The 18,116-nt window shown below is 38.7% G+C and overlaps 1 protein-coding gene across 14 annotated transcripts in view; it reads left to right on the forward strand.

The window, feature by feature from the left end:
• Positions 1–18,116, forward strand: part of PKP4 (plakophilin 4) — a 240,575-nt gene that overhangs the window by 122,965 nt on the left and 99,494 nt on the right. For 13 of the 14 annotated variants that reach the window (XM_086718648.1, XM_086718654.1, XM_086718651.1 and 10 more), the window contains one exon: positions 12,824–12,936. The exons of the other annotated variant lie outside the window; for it this stretch is intronic. In XM_086718648.1, coding sequence (XP_086574774.1) covers positions 12,824–12,936 — 113 coding nt within the window. The remainder of the gene's footprint in view (positions 1–12,823; positions 12,937–18,116) is intronic. 14 annotated transcript variants of the gene reach the window in all.

The following is an 18,116-nucleotide window of genomic DNA, read 5'->3' on the forward strand; positions in this document are numbered from 1 at the left end:
TAATGTTAACGGAGCCATAAAGATAAAATGTAAAATTAAGGAGTTCAGAAGACAAAAAAAGTTGAACACCTCATACCTCTTGAGCCAGGTAACAAGCCTTCACAAGGAACCATTTAATTGTCTAGGGCCCAACTGATCAATGTACATTCCAGTTCTACTAATTCCCCATAAACTGTAGCCATAAAATATCTGCAAAACAGAAAGAACAACTATAAACTAAGTTTAGTAATTAAAAAAGGACCGTCACAAGAAAAGGTCTACCTGTACTGGTGGGTATTTGTTTCCTTTCCCCATTACGTTTCATTAAGTTACTAACCAAATCTTAAATTAATCATTTTTTAAATTAGACTTATTCCCTAGTGCTATTTATTACACCTACTGAAGAAAGGAAGATTAAATTTAGGCTTGATTTTGTTTCTGCTACCATTTTTATGGTTTATGCTATGCTTATAGTAACTAGTCCACATGGAGGAAGTGGAAGATTGGTCATTTATTCTTCCCACTTTTCCATTTCAGCAAATAATGATTTATTTGCATTATCATCATCTACTGTGCAGTCAATTAACTCTCAAATAAGCATCTAACATTACGTGACATGCATCATTGATCTCACTAATTTTGAAATATTTATATACTAGAAAACCAGATAAATTGTTAAGTCACTTATTTCATAATTTCTTAATGAATTTTAAAGTAATGAGTAATAAAATTTAGATAAGTGTTACATTTTAAAGAAAAACTTCCTTATGTTTTTGACATTTAATTCTTTTAACTTATTTTTTATTTTTTTAAATTTACATCCAAATTAGTTAGCATATAGTTTAACAATGATTTCAGGAGTAGATTCCTTAGTGCCCCTTACCCATTTAGCCCATCCCCCCTCCCACATCCCCTCCCATAACCCTCAGTTTGTTCTCCATATTTATGAGTCTCCTCTTTTTTGTCCCCCCTCCCTGTTCTTACATTATTTTTGCTTCCCCTTCCCTTATGTTCGTCTGTTTTGTCTCTTAAAGTCCTCATATGAGTGAAGTCATATGATACTTCTCTTTCTCTAATTTTGCTTGCATAATACCCTCCAGTTCCATCCACGTAGTTGCAAATGGCAAGATTTCATTCTTTTTGATTGCCAAGTAATACTCCAATATGTGTGTGTGCGCACACACACACACACACACACACACACACACACACACACACACACCACATCTTCTTTATCCATTCATCCATCAGTGGACATTTGGGCTCTTTCCATACTTTGGCTATTGTTGATACTGCTGCTATAAACATCGGGGTGCATGTGTCCCTTCGAAACCGCACACCTGTATCTCGTGGATAAATGCCTAGTAGTGCAGTTGCTGTGTTGTAGGGTAGTTCTAATTTTAGTTTTTTGAGGAACCTCCGTACTGTTTTCCAGAGTGGCTTCACCAGCTTACATTCCCACCAACAATGCAAAAGGGATCCTCTTTCTCCGTATCCTCGCCAACATCTGTTGTTGCCTGAGTTGTTAATGTTAGCCATTCTGACAGGTGTGAGTTGGTATCTCGTTGTGGTTTTGATTTATATTTCCCTGATGATGAGTGATGTTGAGCATTTTTTCCTATGTTGGTTGGCCATCTGGATGTCTTCTTTGGAGAAGTTTGACATTTAATTCTACCAGAGAACTACCTTATTAGAGAAACAACAGCAGCAGTTATTGACAACTGCAACTGATACTGGCTCAGGTGTCCATTTTCTGTGTTGTAGTCCTTCCTCCATATTTCCTTTACTACTAGGACTTCTTCACGTATATGTATTTTTAAGCATTAGTAAAACCTCAACTAAAAGAAGACAACTAGAATTATTTCTATTTACACACACACACACACACACACACATTCATTCTGCCTTTTTTTAGGGGAGAAAGTAAATGAAAATAAAACAAGGCATTGCTAGTTCAATGACTTAAAAGATCAGTAGACTGGTGGGCAGGATTTTAAAAATGGCATGTTGCCACTGGGAAACTCCTCATTTTCTCTGAGGCAGAGCATGAAGCCTGAGAGATCAGAGAATTCAGCAGGTGGAAACAGGTGTAAGTAGGGGCTCCTGGATGGCCCAGTGGGTTAAGTGGCCAACTTCGGCTCAGGTCATGATCTCACTGTTGGTGAGTTCCAACCCCACACCTGGCTCTGTGCTGACAGCGAGGAGACTGCTTGGGAATTCTCTCTCTGCCCTTCCCCCACTTTCTCTCTTTCTTTCTTTCCAAAAACCAGGTATAAGTAATTGTGAGGGAGGGGGTAAGCGGTGGCATGGACTAAGTCATACTAATGGCTATAAACCACCGTGTCACTGAAATTATGCACACATTGTTTTAAAAAATAAAAACTTATTTTACCCATGTCACCATGAATAATAGGAAATTCCTGATAGAACTAATTTGTTATCAGAGCAATCAACAAAATTGTGGGAAACGAGATTCTAGTCCCAGGTCTGCCTCCACATCTCCCTTTGACTTTATTTTATTTTTTTTTTTAATTTTTTTTTTCAACGTTTTTATTTATTTTTGGGACAGAGAGAGACAGAGCATGAACGGGGGAGGGGCAGAGAGAGAGGGAGACACAGAATCGGAAACAGGCTCCAGGCTCCGAGCCATCAGCCCAGAGCCCGACGCGGGGCTCGAACTCACGGACCGCGAGATCGTGACCTGGCTGAAGTCGGACGCTTAACCGACTGCGCCACCCAGGCGCCCCTCCCTTTGACTTTAAATAAAAGTAGAACATTAATTTGCACCATTGATTACCTGCATTGCAAGGATATGATCATTATTACATCTGAAATGTTTTAAGACCCTAAAAAAGGATCAGCCATAATATATTATGCCTTTCTCTGGTACAAATACTCAGGAATCAGTTTAAAAATTTATGCTATCAATTATAACATACAAATAAAATATGCTATATAAAATTCACCCTGAATGAATTAGCAGGGTTTTATTGTTTTGCTTTTGCAGGGAGCTAGAAGGATGCTGAGATTAATGAAATAGAGTCCAGCTTAGTATTGAGTACATGTAGTGGGCCAAGCTCTTTGCCCAAGGGCTAAATAAAGGACTGTAGGTGTTCATGGAAAGGTAATATTTCAGGTGGATGGAACAACATGAGAAAAAGCTTTGAGTGGTGTGCATAGAAAGCCATAAATAGTTCAGTTTAGGTGCCTGAAGGAGAGTGACAGGAAACCAAGAAAAGGTATTTGGGGAGGCACACACACTACCTTGGGTCTTAAAAAACAGCTGAGCTGACTTCATAAGTTCTATTGTGGATGGGGTAGGAAGGGCATGATGCACAATGGTTAGCACTACGCAGAGTCAGGCTGATGTGATTTCAAATCCTGGCTTTGAATTACCTTAGGCAAGTCATCCCTGTATGGAGTGAGGGTAACCCTGACTTCCTTGCTGGTTGATTGGGGGAGTTAACCAAGTAGTGCGTTTACAGCACTTAGCAGAGAGCCTGCAGCCCAGAGAGCCGCCAGTATAGGATAGAAATTATTGATTAGAATTGTGCCTTTGACAGACATGGCTGGAAGAAACGTGAAAGCAGAGGCAAGGTCCCTGACCACCCCGGTGGGGAAAGATTGAGGGAGGGGTACTGCAGTAGTCCAAAGTTAATGTGAGCCTGAATTAGGGGAAATGACAGGAATGGTGAGGAAGGGAATGGATTCAGTCCATGTTAGAGAGCTAGGGCAACCGATTTCGGAAAGCATTTACCGTGAGAGGTGTGGGGAGTAAGAGAAAGGAGGGAAATGGTGAAAACACTTGCAGTTTGAGCCTGGGTGAGAAGGAAAGGGTGACTTCATTAGCATGCTAGTCCTTGAACTTCTGCATGCACAAGAATCTCCTGGAGGACTTGTTCAAGCACAGGTGGCTGGACTCCACCTCTTCTGATTTAAAGAAGTTTCCAGGTAGAGTTGACGCTAATGCTGCTGATTCAGGGCAAACACTTTGAAAACCATGGCAGTGGAGAAATAGTAAACACAGGAGAAAGGGGGAGGTGTAGCAGGGTGGAGGATGTGTCTGCTGGTACAGCCACTTAGCCAAACATTGGATCTGATGAGAGATAATTTGTATATCACAGGTGTAGATGGACCTGTGTTCTGGTCAGATTGCCAGGTGAGAGACTGAAGAAGAACCACTGGCAAGGAGTTACCATTAAGGGGACAGTTTTTTAAAAGCAATCAGTGGTACTATAAAAATGCTTGGACTTTTACCTTTTTACCTTGATGTTGTCATCTGCATCTGGTTCTAGGCAAAACGCTTTCCTCGTATGTTGTATTGAATACCTTTCTCCCTTTATTTTTACTTCTAATAAAGGAGCTTTGGTGACAGAGTTACAGATAAGAGCCTGAGCTTTAGAATAAAAATTTAGAGCATCTGGTAAACTTCCCCTGCTTTCTCTCTGCTTCATTAAAACTGAAAGCTAAGAGATCAAAGCTAGAAGCTGGTATAATCCTGTGTGGTTTGATAGGAGGATAAAACAATAAGATCTTAACATTGCTCATCCTTCTTGGAATGTTAGCTAGTATAACAAAAAATCAGGCTGGTAATTGTATCTTGTATTTTCCTTTTATCTCAAACAATATCTAAATGAAAGAAGCTGTGGCTATATAGTGTAGGGTGGCTAGCCCTGCAGAGGTGCCCTAATCATTCATACCCTTCTTATCCTCAGAGTGGGAGGAGGTCAACAGTTTCCATTTGAAGGTTAACCCTTTGTGGTGCCCTGCCTTTTGTAAATATTCTTTCTGGACAAAAGTAATTAAAATGTTGTTTTCCTTTATATGTTTGTAATGTAGAATACAGGTTAAATACCCCTTTCTTAAACCATCCCTAAATACAATAAATGAGCTTTATTTTTCAGTATTGCCTAAGTTGTGTTTTGCAAGACAATATTGTTTCTTGAGATGTTAATAGTTGTTCCTTGAAAAAGTGTGCTTAGTCTCAGTAAATCAAAGTTGCTAGGTTATACAAAGGTAAGCTGATTTCCTATCAGTAGACGTCTTAGATCTTTTAAAATCTAAGTGTTGCCGTGAATCCCCAAGAATTGGAATCTTCTGGGCAGCATTTCCCAAATCTAGTTGACCTGGAACCTCTTCCTTTCAGGGCATATTTTGTGGCACACTGATGTTCTCAGAACACAGTTTGAGAAAGTCAGTGTTAGATGTTTAAATCTTTTTAATTTTGAATTTCCTTTTGACAAAGGGAACTAGCCAGTACAGAAGAGATGGCCATGATATGCCTGGCACTTCTACAATTAATTATGGATGGTTTAGGGATTGCCAAGTAGACCTAATAATGATTTGTAAGGTTGGGGTTTTTTTTTTAATGTTTATTGATTTATTTTGAGAGAGAGAGCACACGCGTGTGCACATGCACGAATCCAGGAGGGGCAGAGAGAGAAAGAGAATCCCAAGCAGCCTCCACCCTGTCAGTGCAGAGCCTAACTTGGGGCTCCATCTCACGAACCGTGACATCATGACCTGAGCAGAAACCAAGAGTTGACGCTCAATTGACTGAGCCACCCAGGCGCCCCTGTCAGTTATTTAACCATGATAGGAAGTCAGGACATTTAATCTCCTTTACATTACTGACTGGTTATTTTGAGGCTGAGAAGTTCAAGAACCATTTGACAATATGGCTGCTTTGGTTTAGTACCAGCCTAGATTAAAGAATGGCATTTAGGATGTTTTTGAGGATTTCTTATTTGCTTTTAAGTAATCACTTTTAAAATGGATCCCTAGGCCTGGCTGAAGACCCCCAAAGATATGATCATGGCCATAATTTGTTCATATTTTGAACATGAGGGAAAAAAAAAATGCTATAGTGTGTATATCCTGAGAGCAGGACATATCCAGCACAAATTTCTGTACTTTAAAATTTTAACATATTATTATTTGGTGATAATTGGTCTCTTAGTGATATAAAACTCTTTCAGCACGCTAAGACAGAAGTGTACATTTTGGGGGAAGGTTTTTAAGCAAAATGATTGAAATAAAAATGCTTTCTTGCTTAACCACTGATTGCATCATCACATAATAACCATGTATCAGTTTTTTTTTTTTTTTCCTTCAGCATAACCAGTACTCAGTACTTTCCTGCTGAGATTTATAGGCATGGAAAGACATGTTGACTCCTGGTGTGTTCCACGTGCTCTGCTGATGTGAAATGATTTTTAGTACACAGATGAACATCTTTAAAAATTACTATGTACTTGAGTTTATATTAGAATTGTAAAAAGCATTAAAAACCAGATTTTAATTATTTTAATGTCTGAGATACTGTGTTTTAAAAAACAAGTCAACTTAAAGAAAAATATTTACCAAAAAGGTAGTATAGGTCAAAGGGAAGGAGACAAAGATTAAGGAGTCCTGAGACCAAGTAGGTGCTTTCTAATGAGAAAGATTTGAACATTAAACTGAGAGGAAACTCTTCAGAGTCAGGAAAAAGAAGCAAATCCCAGAGGAGGCCAGAGGGCGTGGAGAGGCTAGGGATAGTCAGGAAGGGGCCACTCCCTCCACTCAGCCTGGAAGAGATTGAAGATTAGTTGAGTGTGGGGACAGGAATTTGAGGGCATCATGGCTAATGGCCTGCTGTGATGCCCACTGCTCTTTCTTGTCATTATCACGGCAGTAATAACTACTGTAGGTACCCCTGAAGCAGTAAATCAGATAGAATAACTAGAAGTAAATATAGATAGTAGTGATGGAAGTGGGCAACTCTAGTTGGATTGCATGAGCCTGAAAGCACAATGAGCTTTTGTACATATTTGGAGGAATCATGGTTTTTATCAATTAAGGGGGGAACTAATATCAGGAATGTAAGAGGGAATGTAATTACTGATCCTACCAGCACGAGGACCACGAGGAATATTATAAACAACTTTACACTAGTAAGTAGAGGTAGTGAGGAGCCAAGACTTTTGGGTACTTCAGGTATGGACTGTGAAGAATGTATAGTGTTTGCCAGAGAGAGAGGTCAGCAAAAGCACTATTTTCAGGAAAGAACTACATTTCACATACAGTCTGTAGAGTCTTCTTAGTAACCCAGAGACGGAGAATATTCTGAGTAAATAATGAAGAGTTTATAAGGAGAGAATTTGTAAACTGGAGTAAGGCTTCCATAGGGCACAGTTAGAAAGGGTCAGGAGATCTGTCACCACGGGCCATCAGTGGGGATTTTAAAAAGGCCACAGGAAAATAAAGTGTGCCCTGTTTTCAGTGCCCACACCAGAGTCCTTGAAGCTAAGGTGGAGCTCTTCGTGCTTATTAAAGGAGATGATAGTAGAAGGCTTCCTGGGGCTTCTGGAAACCAGAGGAAGTAGACAATAGCCTCGTGACTACATGTGCAGGATCTGTAGTGTTTCCGTTTGAAAGGAACACCGAATCACCAATTTAGGACCGAGGTGCCTGGGACTTTAGGTAAAGAAAGGTAAACCTAAATTAGAAGGGAGAAAGATTTCACTCTCAGTGAGTAGCAGGAACAGGTGGGTGTGATAAAGAACCAAGTAGAAGTTTCAGCAATGGAAAATATTGTCATTAAAATAGATGAGATAAACCCTTAACAGGGCCATAGAGAAATAGCGAATTGAAAGTAATACTAGGGGCGCCTGGGTGGCGCAGTCGGTTAAGCGTCCGACTTCAGCCAGGTCACGATCTCGCGGTCCGTGAGTTCGAGCCCCGCGTCGGGCTCTGGGCTGATGGCTCGGAGCCTGGAGCCTGTTTCCGATTCTGTGTCTCCTTCTCTCTCTGCCCCTCCCCCGTTCATGCTCTGTCTCTCTCTGTCCCAAAAATAAATAAAAAACGTTGAAAAAAAAAATTAAAAAAAAAAAAAGTAATACTAAGAAATTTTCCCTGAATATAACTGAGAGAAATTAAGAGAAAATATGAAAAATCTGTTAAGACTCTTCTTTCCTGACGTATACCCTAACCAGTCTTTTCCCTGAAGGAAACTAAATAAGCTGAGTAAAATATTTACATTGTTTTTTGTAAAAGCAGGACTAAGCTGGAAGGGAAGTAAAGAATCCACAGAAACCAAAACTAAAATGAAAGTGGGAATCTTAAGCTAAGTAAGTAGTAAGTAAAACTGGCTTTCACCTTGAAGGTACTTGCCAAACCTAGATGATCTTCAGCATGCCACTTGACAGCTACAAGCTACTTGTCAACTGAGGGATCCTTAAGGTGGGGAGTCAAATGGGAAGTCCCTTGCCCAAAGCCAAAACTTGACCAAACTACCTTAGTAGGTGGGTAATAAGACAACTGTCCCACACAAGAGGACGAGCATGGATATTGGAAGTAGGGAAAATTCTCCCCCCTGAGAATTCATGATACCTATGGTTTTCCAAATCTGAATGGCCAATAAACATATGAAAAGATGTTGGTTATCGGGGAAATACAAATTAAAACACATGCAAAGTAGCTGCCCATATTTATCAGATTATCAAAAAGGGAGGGGGGATTTAAGCCCCCAAATGCAAATTGATGCCCGGGAGAGAGAATGTGTAGAAACTCATACACTGCTGACTGGAATATAAATTGGTCACGTGACTATTAAACACCAAATTCAGGTGAATGGTTTCTTCTGAAGAGGGAGGAAAGGAGGGAGAGAAATAGGATCCATGAGAAAGAAACCAGGATTTCAATGTATCTGTAATATTTTATTTATCAAAAAACCTGAAGGAAATGTAGTAAAACATTAAGATTTGCTACAGCTGGGTCGGGTTCTCCAGATTTCACTGTGTTATTGTTTATACTTTTTCTGTACAAAGTGTCTCACAGAATTTAAAAATTAAGAGTGAGAGAAAATTTCTATCTTCATATAAAAGGAGGCCAAAAAACAATACTGTCTCAGGTCGGGTTCTCACGGAGATGGAGTTTGGGGCGCGGAGTATCTATTACAGATCAACACTTGGGGGCAGAGGGGAAGTTCAAATACTCAGCAGGCTGGCCCAGCCCCTGGGGAGCCCTGAAGCAAATCTGGGCTCCACCTTTATACTCCCACCTCAATCAGTGGTTGGCTGCAACCGCCCAGAAGGGCGTGCCCTTGGGCAAGGACCGTTCTCTGCCACTGAGGCACCCCTGAAGTGGCTGACAGCCAGGCAACAAGTCCTTCCTCAGGCTTCCTGCCCAGCTCTGTCCACCATATAAAGCATGAAAATGAAGTTTTTCTTCTATTCCCTTGGCTCACTCTCAGAGAATATTTATTGATGTATTTACCTGAGAGAGAGGAGGTAAACATAAAGAAAAGGTTTCAAACACATGTAGACTCCATTTTATAGCATATTAGTAGCCTTGACTTTCTGGGTTTGTTTATGGTCTTGTTTGCCAGAATTTAAGAGGAAACTGTCATATGCTAAATCATTGGCAAATGCTTTTAACATTGCTTTCCTTGTCTTCTCAAAGGAGAACAAATATAGGGTCCCCTTATAATTCAGATGCCCAGTTTTGGATACTGATTTAAGTGTTACCCTCCACAATGTCAGTTTAGAGGATAAAATACAAAATTTTTAATTTGTAGGTGGTATCTCTGTGTAATCATATTAATGAGTGTTATTTTAGAAATGATCAAGTGTATTTTTATATGACTGTAATAATAACTTCCTCATCAGGCAGTCTAAGAAGCTGGTAGAGACAGAACTGTCAAATATTTATATCCTGCTCACCCATCTTGGTGGCAGTCCCTTATGGGTGTTCGATTTATATTCTGTAGGGGTAATATGAGTACTTTTGCAACAAGGCATATATTTTTGCTTGTAAATATTCACAGGTATTAGGTAACCTCTACAAATTTCATGTTTTATAGCTTCCTGATAATCTGTTTTCAGGGCTTTAATGACATCCTCCTAATGAGAAGTGTGAGCAAATACTGTGCAGAATGGTTTTGATAAAGGCAGCTGGTGATGTTCAATATTATAGGTCCATGGCCACTAGGGGTATAATGTGGACATTACTCAGTCTGTATGAAGGTTGAAGGAATTACCCAACTTTTAAATGAAGAATGTAGCTACTTCATGGGTACATAGGTTTAGCTAGCAACTCGACTACTGTAAATGGTTTCTGTAGGTGCTTCAGTCAAGATTTCTAGTTCAAAAAAAGAGACTGACATGGCTGATTATGCAGAAAAAGGCATTTAAATTAAGCGTGTATTTGTGAATTCCCATATTTGTTGCAAGGCCTGGAGAACAAGCCTTGAGATTTAACTTCCAGAAACAGTGTCTCGATCTGTACCACAAATTGGTTAAAAAAAAAAAAAAAAAAAAACCACTGACATTGCCACCTGGCATAAACATAGCAGTTTTGGGGGAGGTCATTTCTGTATTGGGAGCTTGACCTTGACACCTGTCGCAGAGGTTGCAGCAAGAAAGTGAAAGAGAGAGAAAATAAGCTTTGTGTTTTCTGATGTCAAAGTCTTAGTTTCAGGGGCGCTTGGGTGGCTTGGTTGAGTGTCCACTCTCAATGATCTCATGGTTCGTGAGATCGAGCCCTGCATCAAGCTCCATGCTGACAGCATAGAGCCTGCTTGGGATTCTTCTCCTCTCCCTGTCCCTCTCCTTCTCCCTCTCCCTCTCTCTCTGTCAAAAATAAATAAAAATTTTTAAAAAATAAGTAAAAGTCTTAGTTTCAGCATCTGAGTCACAGTGTAACATCTTGGCAGAGCCAAAGTCACCCTCTCTGCTTCTGAGGGAAGGAATGATGGGACAGTAACTTCCAACTTTCTGCCTTGAAGTGGGAAATATCCCAACCATTTCCTTGAAAGAATGCTCAAAAGGTCATAGGCAACCTCAAACATGATAAAAATCCACTGAATTGGAATTTTCTTGTATGAATGAACATTTTTTTTATGTTGTAATGTGAAACATACTTCAATTCTACCCTGGTAACTTTTGGCCATCCCAAAATGAAGAAAACACTACAGCCCCCCATCCCTAGTAGCCACTGAACTCAGAACACAAAGTGAATGTGATGGCTCTGGGAATATTTTTTGGATTCACAGATGGTCCTTTCTGGCCCAGCTTGATACAAGCAACCAATCTTCTCGGATAAGAGGTACAATAAACAACTGAGTAAAATACTTGAAAGGATGCAAGTGTGTCACAAGAAATGTGCTGTTATTTAAGGGCAAAGAAAAACCAAGTGTGAGATAGGTATAATACTATTTGTCCTTAAAATCAGTTATCTTAGCTTGATACTGAATGTTGTTATTATCTATCAGGTCTTTTGTTGCTAAGCTGACAGAGGCCTAGGAAATGTTGAGCAGAGATAGGTATCTTCCCACTTTGATCATGTTCTATAGCATTATTGAGCCAACTATTATTATTCATTCAGGCCCTGCCTTATATACCCACACCAACTAGGCTCATTAGAAAAGTATTCTCCATATCACAAAGCAGTAAAGAGTTCAGGGACTGTAGTTTAAAAAAATTGCTGTAAGAGTAGTTTGTAGAATTTACAAAGCCAGGGCTGTCAAGTAATAGCATGATTGCCTGAATCCAGGGGGCGCTAACACATTTTTCAGTTAAATTGTTTTAAATTTTTGCATGGCAAACAGATATGTACATATTTTCATAAATATTTAAGGTGGCTTTATTTCTGATTAGTTTCTAGGCTTAGGCTTCATATACCTGGTATTTTGAACTAGCAGTCATTGCCCAATTAAACTATTTTGAGTTCAGCATTTGCTTTGAGTAGACTTGTAAGGAGATAATATGGCACAGGGGAGCTTGAGGTGTTATTGGAGATGTTATTTGTGGCTTAAAGCCTTTGGAGTACACTTGATTTGATCTATAGATGTTTTATAGCATGGCATGCTTCCTGTTTATTAAAATCTTGTCAAGGTAACAGTGAGATAAGCACAAATGAAATTAAAGCATCTTCTATGATAGAACTTCCTTGCCTTCATAATGCAGCATAGAATGAATAATATAATATCTGTAGAAAGTCTTTCCAAACTTCTAAATACAGTTTTAAATTCCGTATTATGGTTCAGGCTTCATTATTTTCTGCCCTTCACACAGTGACACATGAATTCATTTGTAACAATAGAAAATTTTTCTTGCTTATATTGCAGATAAATATAGCAAGATTTTTTTCTGTGGGATTGGAATGATTTTTTTCCCTAACAATTAAAAGGCTCTGTATCAAACATGAAAAAGTGATTCTCATATGGGAATTTACATTTTTTCAATATAGAATGAAGGATATAAAAATTGCTCTTGAGGCTGAAGAGCTTACGTTGGTAGGTGGGCACCTGATGTAGATACATCAAGTAAGGACTCTGCAGACCTTACATTTAATATAGTACTGTAACAGAAATACTGTTTGCAAACCTCAATTAGAAGAACACACAAACCAGGGGTGTCTGGGTGGCTATGGTCGGTAAGTGTCCGACTCTGGATATCTGCTCAGGTCATGATCTCACGGTTGGTGATTTCAAGTTCTGAGTCGGGCTCTGTGCTAACAGCACTGAGCCTGCTTGGGGTTGTGTCTCTCTGCCCCTCCCCCATTGCTGTCTCTCAAAATAAACCTTTAAAACTGTTAACAACAACAAAAAGAACAAAAAAGCAGATAAATATCCACATGTTTCCCATTCCTAACAAAGGCTAACATTCTAGTGCCTTTAAATTTGAAACAGGTACAAATCAGTATGTTATCTAGGCCCACAATTCCCATCCAAAACTCTTAATTTCACAAAGCCACACTGTATACAGTGCTCTGTTATGGATATGTTCCCATGTTTCCTGTGACACACATTAATTCACATATCTGTCTTGGCACCTTATATACCTTTTATTTCCTTGAATCACAGGAGCTTCAGTTTCAACGACTCACCCGAGAACTGGAAGTGGAAAGGCAGATCGTTGCCAGTCAGCTAGAAAGATGTAGGCTTGGAGCAGAATCCCCGAGTATCGCCAGCACCAGGTACAGGGCTGATGGCTCTATCTTTTTACATGCCTTCAAGTTACATGCCTTATTAAGTTGTCCTGGATGCAGCAAATGATTCTGTTAGTGTTGTCACTGTTAACTTGCCTTTCTGAATTTGACACCAAAAATGTCAATTTATTCTAATTTGAGAAGCCTCTTGCAATATTGATTATCCTTCAGTCCTGTGCTTGAAGTGCTTTATGTGGCATTGGTAAGTTTCTGTAGCAAAAGCTAGTATGCTGCCTTTAGAAATTTGAGTTCTCATATGTAGATACAGTTAATGCATGTTTGCACAGTTAATTACTAATTACTTGGTAAAGCTAATTGGCTTTGAAAGCCTGGCATTGATTTTTTCAAATAAGAAATATTTCTAAAGGATAACATTTAAGTAGCTTTTAAAAATGTCTCCAGTTGACCTTGAGGTTTTCCACAACTCTGTAAAACTGCTATAAAAAATAATTACCATATGAAATAATTTAGTGTATTCACATAATAAATTCAAAACCAGTATATTGCTGGAAAAAAAAGCATGTTTAATCAGAATTACTGTTTTCTGTTTAAATAGCCTCTTAAGCTATGTAAAAACATCATTACTATAAAAAATTATTGCTATAAGAATGAAGTGGTGAAATCACTACTTATCCTATTTGTGGATTTCCTTCTTGTTAATTACATATTCTAGTACAGCCTACCATAAAATAACTTCTGTTACTTACATTTTTAAGCTTGGTTTGTTTACTCTTGCATAGGAATGTACCCACAGTAACTTGTCTCTTAAGTTATTTCTAACATCATCATTGTTCTACTTTTCAGTATCTTCTATTACTCATGGCCAAGAAATCCTTCTTGGTGAAAGAGTACTGCCTGTTGTTTCTCCTTTCAGGCTAATTGTTGCTATGGATTTAAAAAATATTAGGCTGATAAATTGTGTGCTTGTGAATTTTTTCATCTCTGACCCTTAACGTTTGTGTATATTGGTATGTTTAGTAAGACATAAAGCATACAAATAAGATTAATAAAAATTTTAAAATACAAATATAAAATTACATGTTCATATTTTAGTTATCCAGACAGTTATTTTTATAGGAAGGGAAATTATAAGCAAGGTATAAAAATGTAAATCAAATATTTCTAACTCTGGCTTTGTGGTACTCAATGAAATAATTTTTCAAAGAAGCTAAAATTGTGAAAAATTAATTTTGACTCTATTCAGTATTTTTAAAAAGCCATCTGTATCTTTAGCACCAAAAAGAGCAATTCACAACCTCAGTAATACAGTATTGTATGTTTCCAAAATGTACAGGCCAACAGATTTTAAAATATATAATTTGATACTAACAGAATTTAATTCAACATTTAATGAATTCATTTAGGGCTTTTATTCTGGCAATGTAGCTAATTAAACTAACATAGAATTTCTCTTGATAAACCCCTAGAAATACTTGATACATCAATAAGCAAGTCAATACCTAGAGGAAATGGTAAAATAGAAAGGAAAATCCCCAGGTCCTAGAAATAAACTGAAAGCCAGAGCCAGAAGCAGTTGAGCTGTCTGTACAGGAGACCTAGAGACAGTCAAACCCCACCCCACTTCCATGTAAAAGCACTAGAGTCTTGGATTTAATACCCATTCAGGGACCCAAGAACGAGGCCTGGTATAATTTGAAGGTGGTACATGTGACCTTAAGATAGCTGCATTAAGCAGCCTATGACCATTTCCCAGCGCAGACTCCAAGCTTGTACCGCATGTGGGTTTGGAGTCCAAGTGTAATTCTTCGCATTGTTCAGGAATCCCCAGCCGAGAAATTGACATCACTAAAGATGAGCTCACAGCCAGATATTATAAAACTTGAGTCAAAAAAAACCTCAACAGTGAGTGAGAATCAACTGGCAGAAGAGTACAATTTACAACTTCAAGAATATGCTATCATTGGAGAGAGTTTGATAGTGTGCATAGGACAACAGGTATAAAGATGTGCATTAGAGCATTGTTTGCAAAAGTGAAATAGGAGAAAGAACATAATTATCCATCAGGATGGAAATGGAAAATAAACTGTGGATGAGTAAATGCCAGAACAGTTAAAATAAAATAATTGGTTTACATGTATCAACATGGACATCTTTGTAAAACAGACTCCTGAGTGAAAACCACAAATTGCAAAAGAATAGATGTAAGAGTATATCATTATGAACATTTAAAAAAATATATGCAGCAGTACTATGAAATATTTAAACAGTATTTGATATTGTTTATGGATGTATGCATGTGTAGAAGTATAAAAAGTATTTTGGAATGACACCAATTTACGATAGTGGTATTTCTCAGAAAGAAGGGAGGAAGAAGCTATCAGAAATTAGGCTTTAGCCAAATCTGTAACATGTTATTTAAAATTGCCATCTATAGGGGTGCCTGGGTGGCTCAGTCGGTTAAGCATCTGCCTTCGGCTCAGGTCATGATCTTGCAGTTCATGAGTTCAAACCCTGCATCGGGCTCTGTGCTGACAGCTCAGAGCCCGGAGCCTGCTTCAGCTTCTCTGTCTCCCTCTCTCTCTGCCCCTCCCCTGCTCTCACTATGTCTCTCTCTCCTTCAAAAATAAATGAACATTAAAAAAATAAAATAAATTGCCATCTACAGCAAAATGACATGATATTAACATACGTTAAATAAGGGGGTGGATATGTTCATGGCTATTAGATCATTTTCTGCACTTCAATTTTTAAAGTATTAAATAATTTTAAGATTATATGGTTGAATTAGCTTATTCCTAATTAGTTAGCTAATCTGTTAGTAAAAATACATTTTATAGTATTTACTCTCTGTGATTTTGGTGCTTTGTGTCTGAATCTCAGTGCCTAGTGTGGTGTGTGGCATGTCACTGGGTTCGGTCGGTGACTTTGGGGTAAGTGAATGGATCCTGCAGAAAGGGAAGCTGGTTTGACCAGAGGAAGGGGGAAAACATGCACAGAGGTATATAGGATTCCACACTGTGGTTATACTAGAGTGCCAGGAGGCTCCTGTGTCTAGGATGTGTCCTAAAAAGACCTGATGGCTTATGAAGTTGGGAGGGTAAATCTGGCATTTGATCGTGGCGAACAAGGAAAGAGGGTGATGAGAATCTTAACCTTCATTAGGTCTATAAAGGAGACCTGTGGAAAGTTGTTTTTGGAGGTAAGTGTCCTGGCAGTGTAGGGCCTACATAGTTCAGAATGAAGAGAGACCAGACAACAGGACAGGAATCTGTTACGGAATTTTAGGGTTATGAGTAAGCCTGGTTTTGGCACTCAGTGAGATTGCTAAGAATCATAAGTGATCCGTTTTGATTGCCCTACTCCAATCTCACGCTGGATTTTCATGTATTCCTGATGCCTCCCGTGTAATGCTAACCCTTCCCTACAACCTTTCCCAACTTTCTCCAGGAAAGTCACCTCTCTTCATCTGAACTCTTAACTGTGCCTTTGTTAGCTTTCCTGTGAGGTGGTAAGGCCCACCCTGTCCCCACAACCCTGGCACAGTACCTGGTGCTCAGCGGGCAGGCACTCAGACAAATGCTCATTGAATGAATAATGAAACTTAATGAAGCCCAATGTGTTTTAAGCTTATCAAGTTAAGGATGCTTTATCATGAGGTCATCTAGTTGGCATCTTTGGGTTTCTCTCTGCCCTTTTTCAGTGTGCTTTTCAGTGGACCTTGAGAAGCCTGTTGACATAATTACTTTGCTCTGTGACCACCAGGTTTACACACTAACAAGGAACCCATTAGAAAACAATGTTAGTGAGGAGAGCATAGGTTTTGGTCACTTGAGAGATCCCCTGTGTCTTCTAGTCCCCACCAGCTGTTCATCTCAGAGCAAGATTCTAAAGAAACACAGAAATTAGCTCTCAGACCCAAACCCTCTGTCCTGTCAGCCATTTCTGATTTGCTCAAAGGAAATTAAAAGTGGGACCACTGCTTATGGTCACAAAGTAGATTCAGGACATTCTTACATGAATCAAGTCAAGTAAGCAACATGGGGGATTTGACAACCATCTGTCTTTTATATCATTTTATTTAGATCCTGTGTCAGAGTTGGTAAGGTGACCGTAAGATTTTCTTATGTTTCCTGGTCCAAAGATGACATCTTAATAACTCAGAGGAAAACGAAAAGCATATTTTTATTTACTTTTTCTGTTCGAAGCATTTGCCATTATTGGCCTCACCCTGTGAATAAGATGGAGGCAGTGGCATGAGGTCGTATTTAATAAATGGTTGTTCTGTTGTGCCAAATAGTACACTATGGAGTCCTCTCCCAGAGGAATGGCCCTCCAAACGAGCAGTTTGATTTCCTTACACTTGCAGTACCAAAGATAACTTTTTAACCCATGCCGTGAGATATTCTCATTTCATAGGTGGAGAAACTGAGCCTGTGCTTGTTTTTATTTAGGAAGTGTCCTAAAGAAGTGAACAATTGTCATTGGCAGTTTACTTGTAATATGCCTTTTTGAGAACTTAAAAACAAAATTCATTAAAAATCATTTTAAAATGTTAATGATTAAAGTAATTGCTTAGTTTTTCTATTAAGGCCCCTTTGGAAATCTAGTTCTAAACAAGGTTAATAAAAACCCCATTTCTGATAGGATTTCTCATTTGCTTTATTTACTACAAAAAAGCCCTAATAACCCAAGCAGTAGCAACATAGAATGATTCTTCAACTGGAATTGATGGTGCTTATATCCTAAGATGATATGTGAAACCAAAAATAATCATTGTGACTTTGAAAAGCCTACAGTGACTTATGAGATTAGTTAATAGAGAAGTTACGGCCTCACTGCTTTGTGCCCAAGTACACTACAGTTACTTGTGCGTTTACCATTACCTGTGTATTTAGTATTTCACCTCACTGAGGGCAGGCTGTGGAAATACTTCATAAGGAAGTTAGAACTTTTTTTCATATATACTGAGTATAGTATAGTTCTTTATATATTTAATATTCACTTCATTTAAAGTGGGCTATGGAATCAGATAATAAAGAAGGTCTCACTTTTTTTTCATTTGTTTTGAGTACACCGTAGTCATCTATGTATTTAATATTTTCCCTCATTCCAAAAGCATTTGAAACATCTTTTAAAAATACAAAAACCAGGGGCGACTGGGTGGCTCAGTCGGTTGAGCGTCCGACTTCGGCTCAGGTCGTGATCTC

This window comes from Puma concolor, chromosome C1 (genome assembly GCF_028749965.1).
Source record: "Puma concolor isolate L17-30 chromosome C1, mPumCon1.1.hap2, whole genome shotgun sequence".
Taxonomy (NCBI): Eukaryota; Metazoa; Chordata; class Mammalia; order Carnivora; family Felidae; genus Puma; species Puma concolor.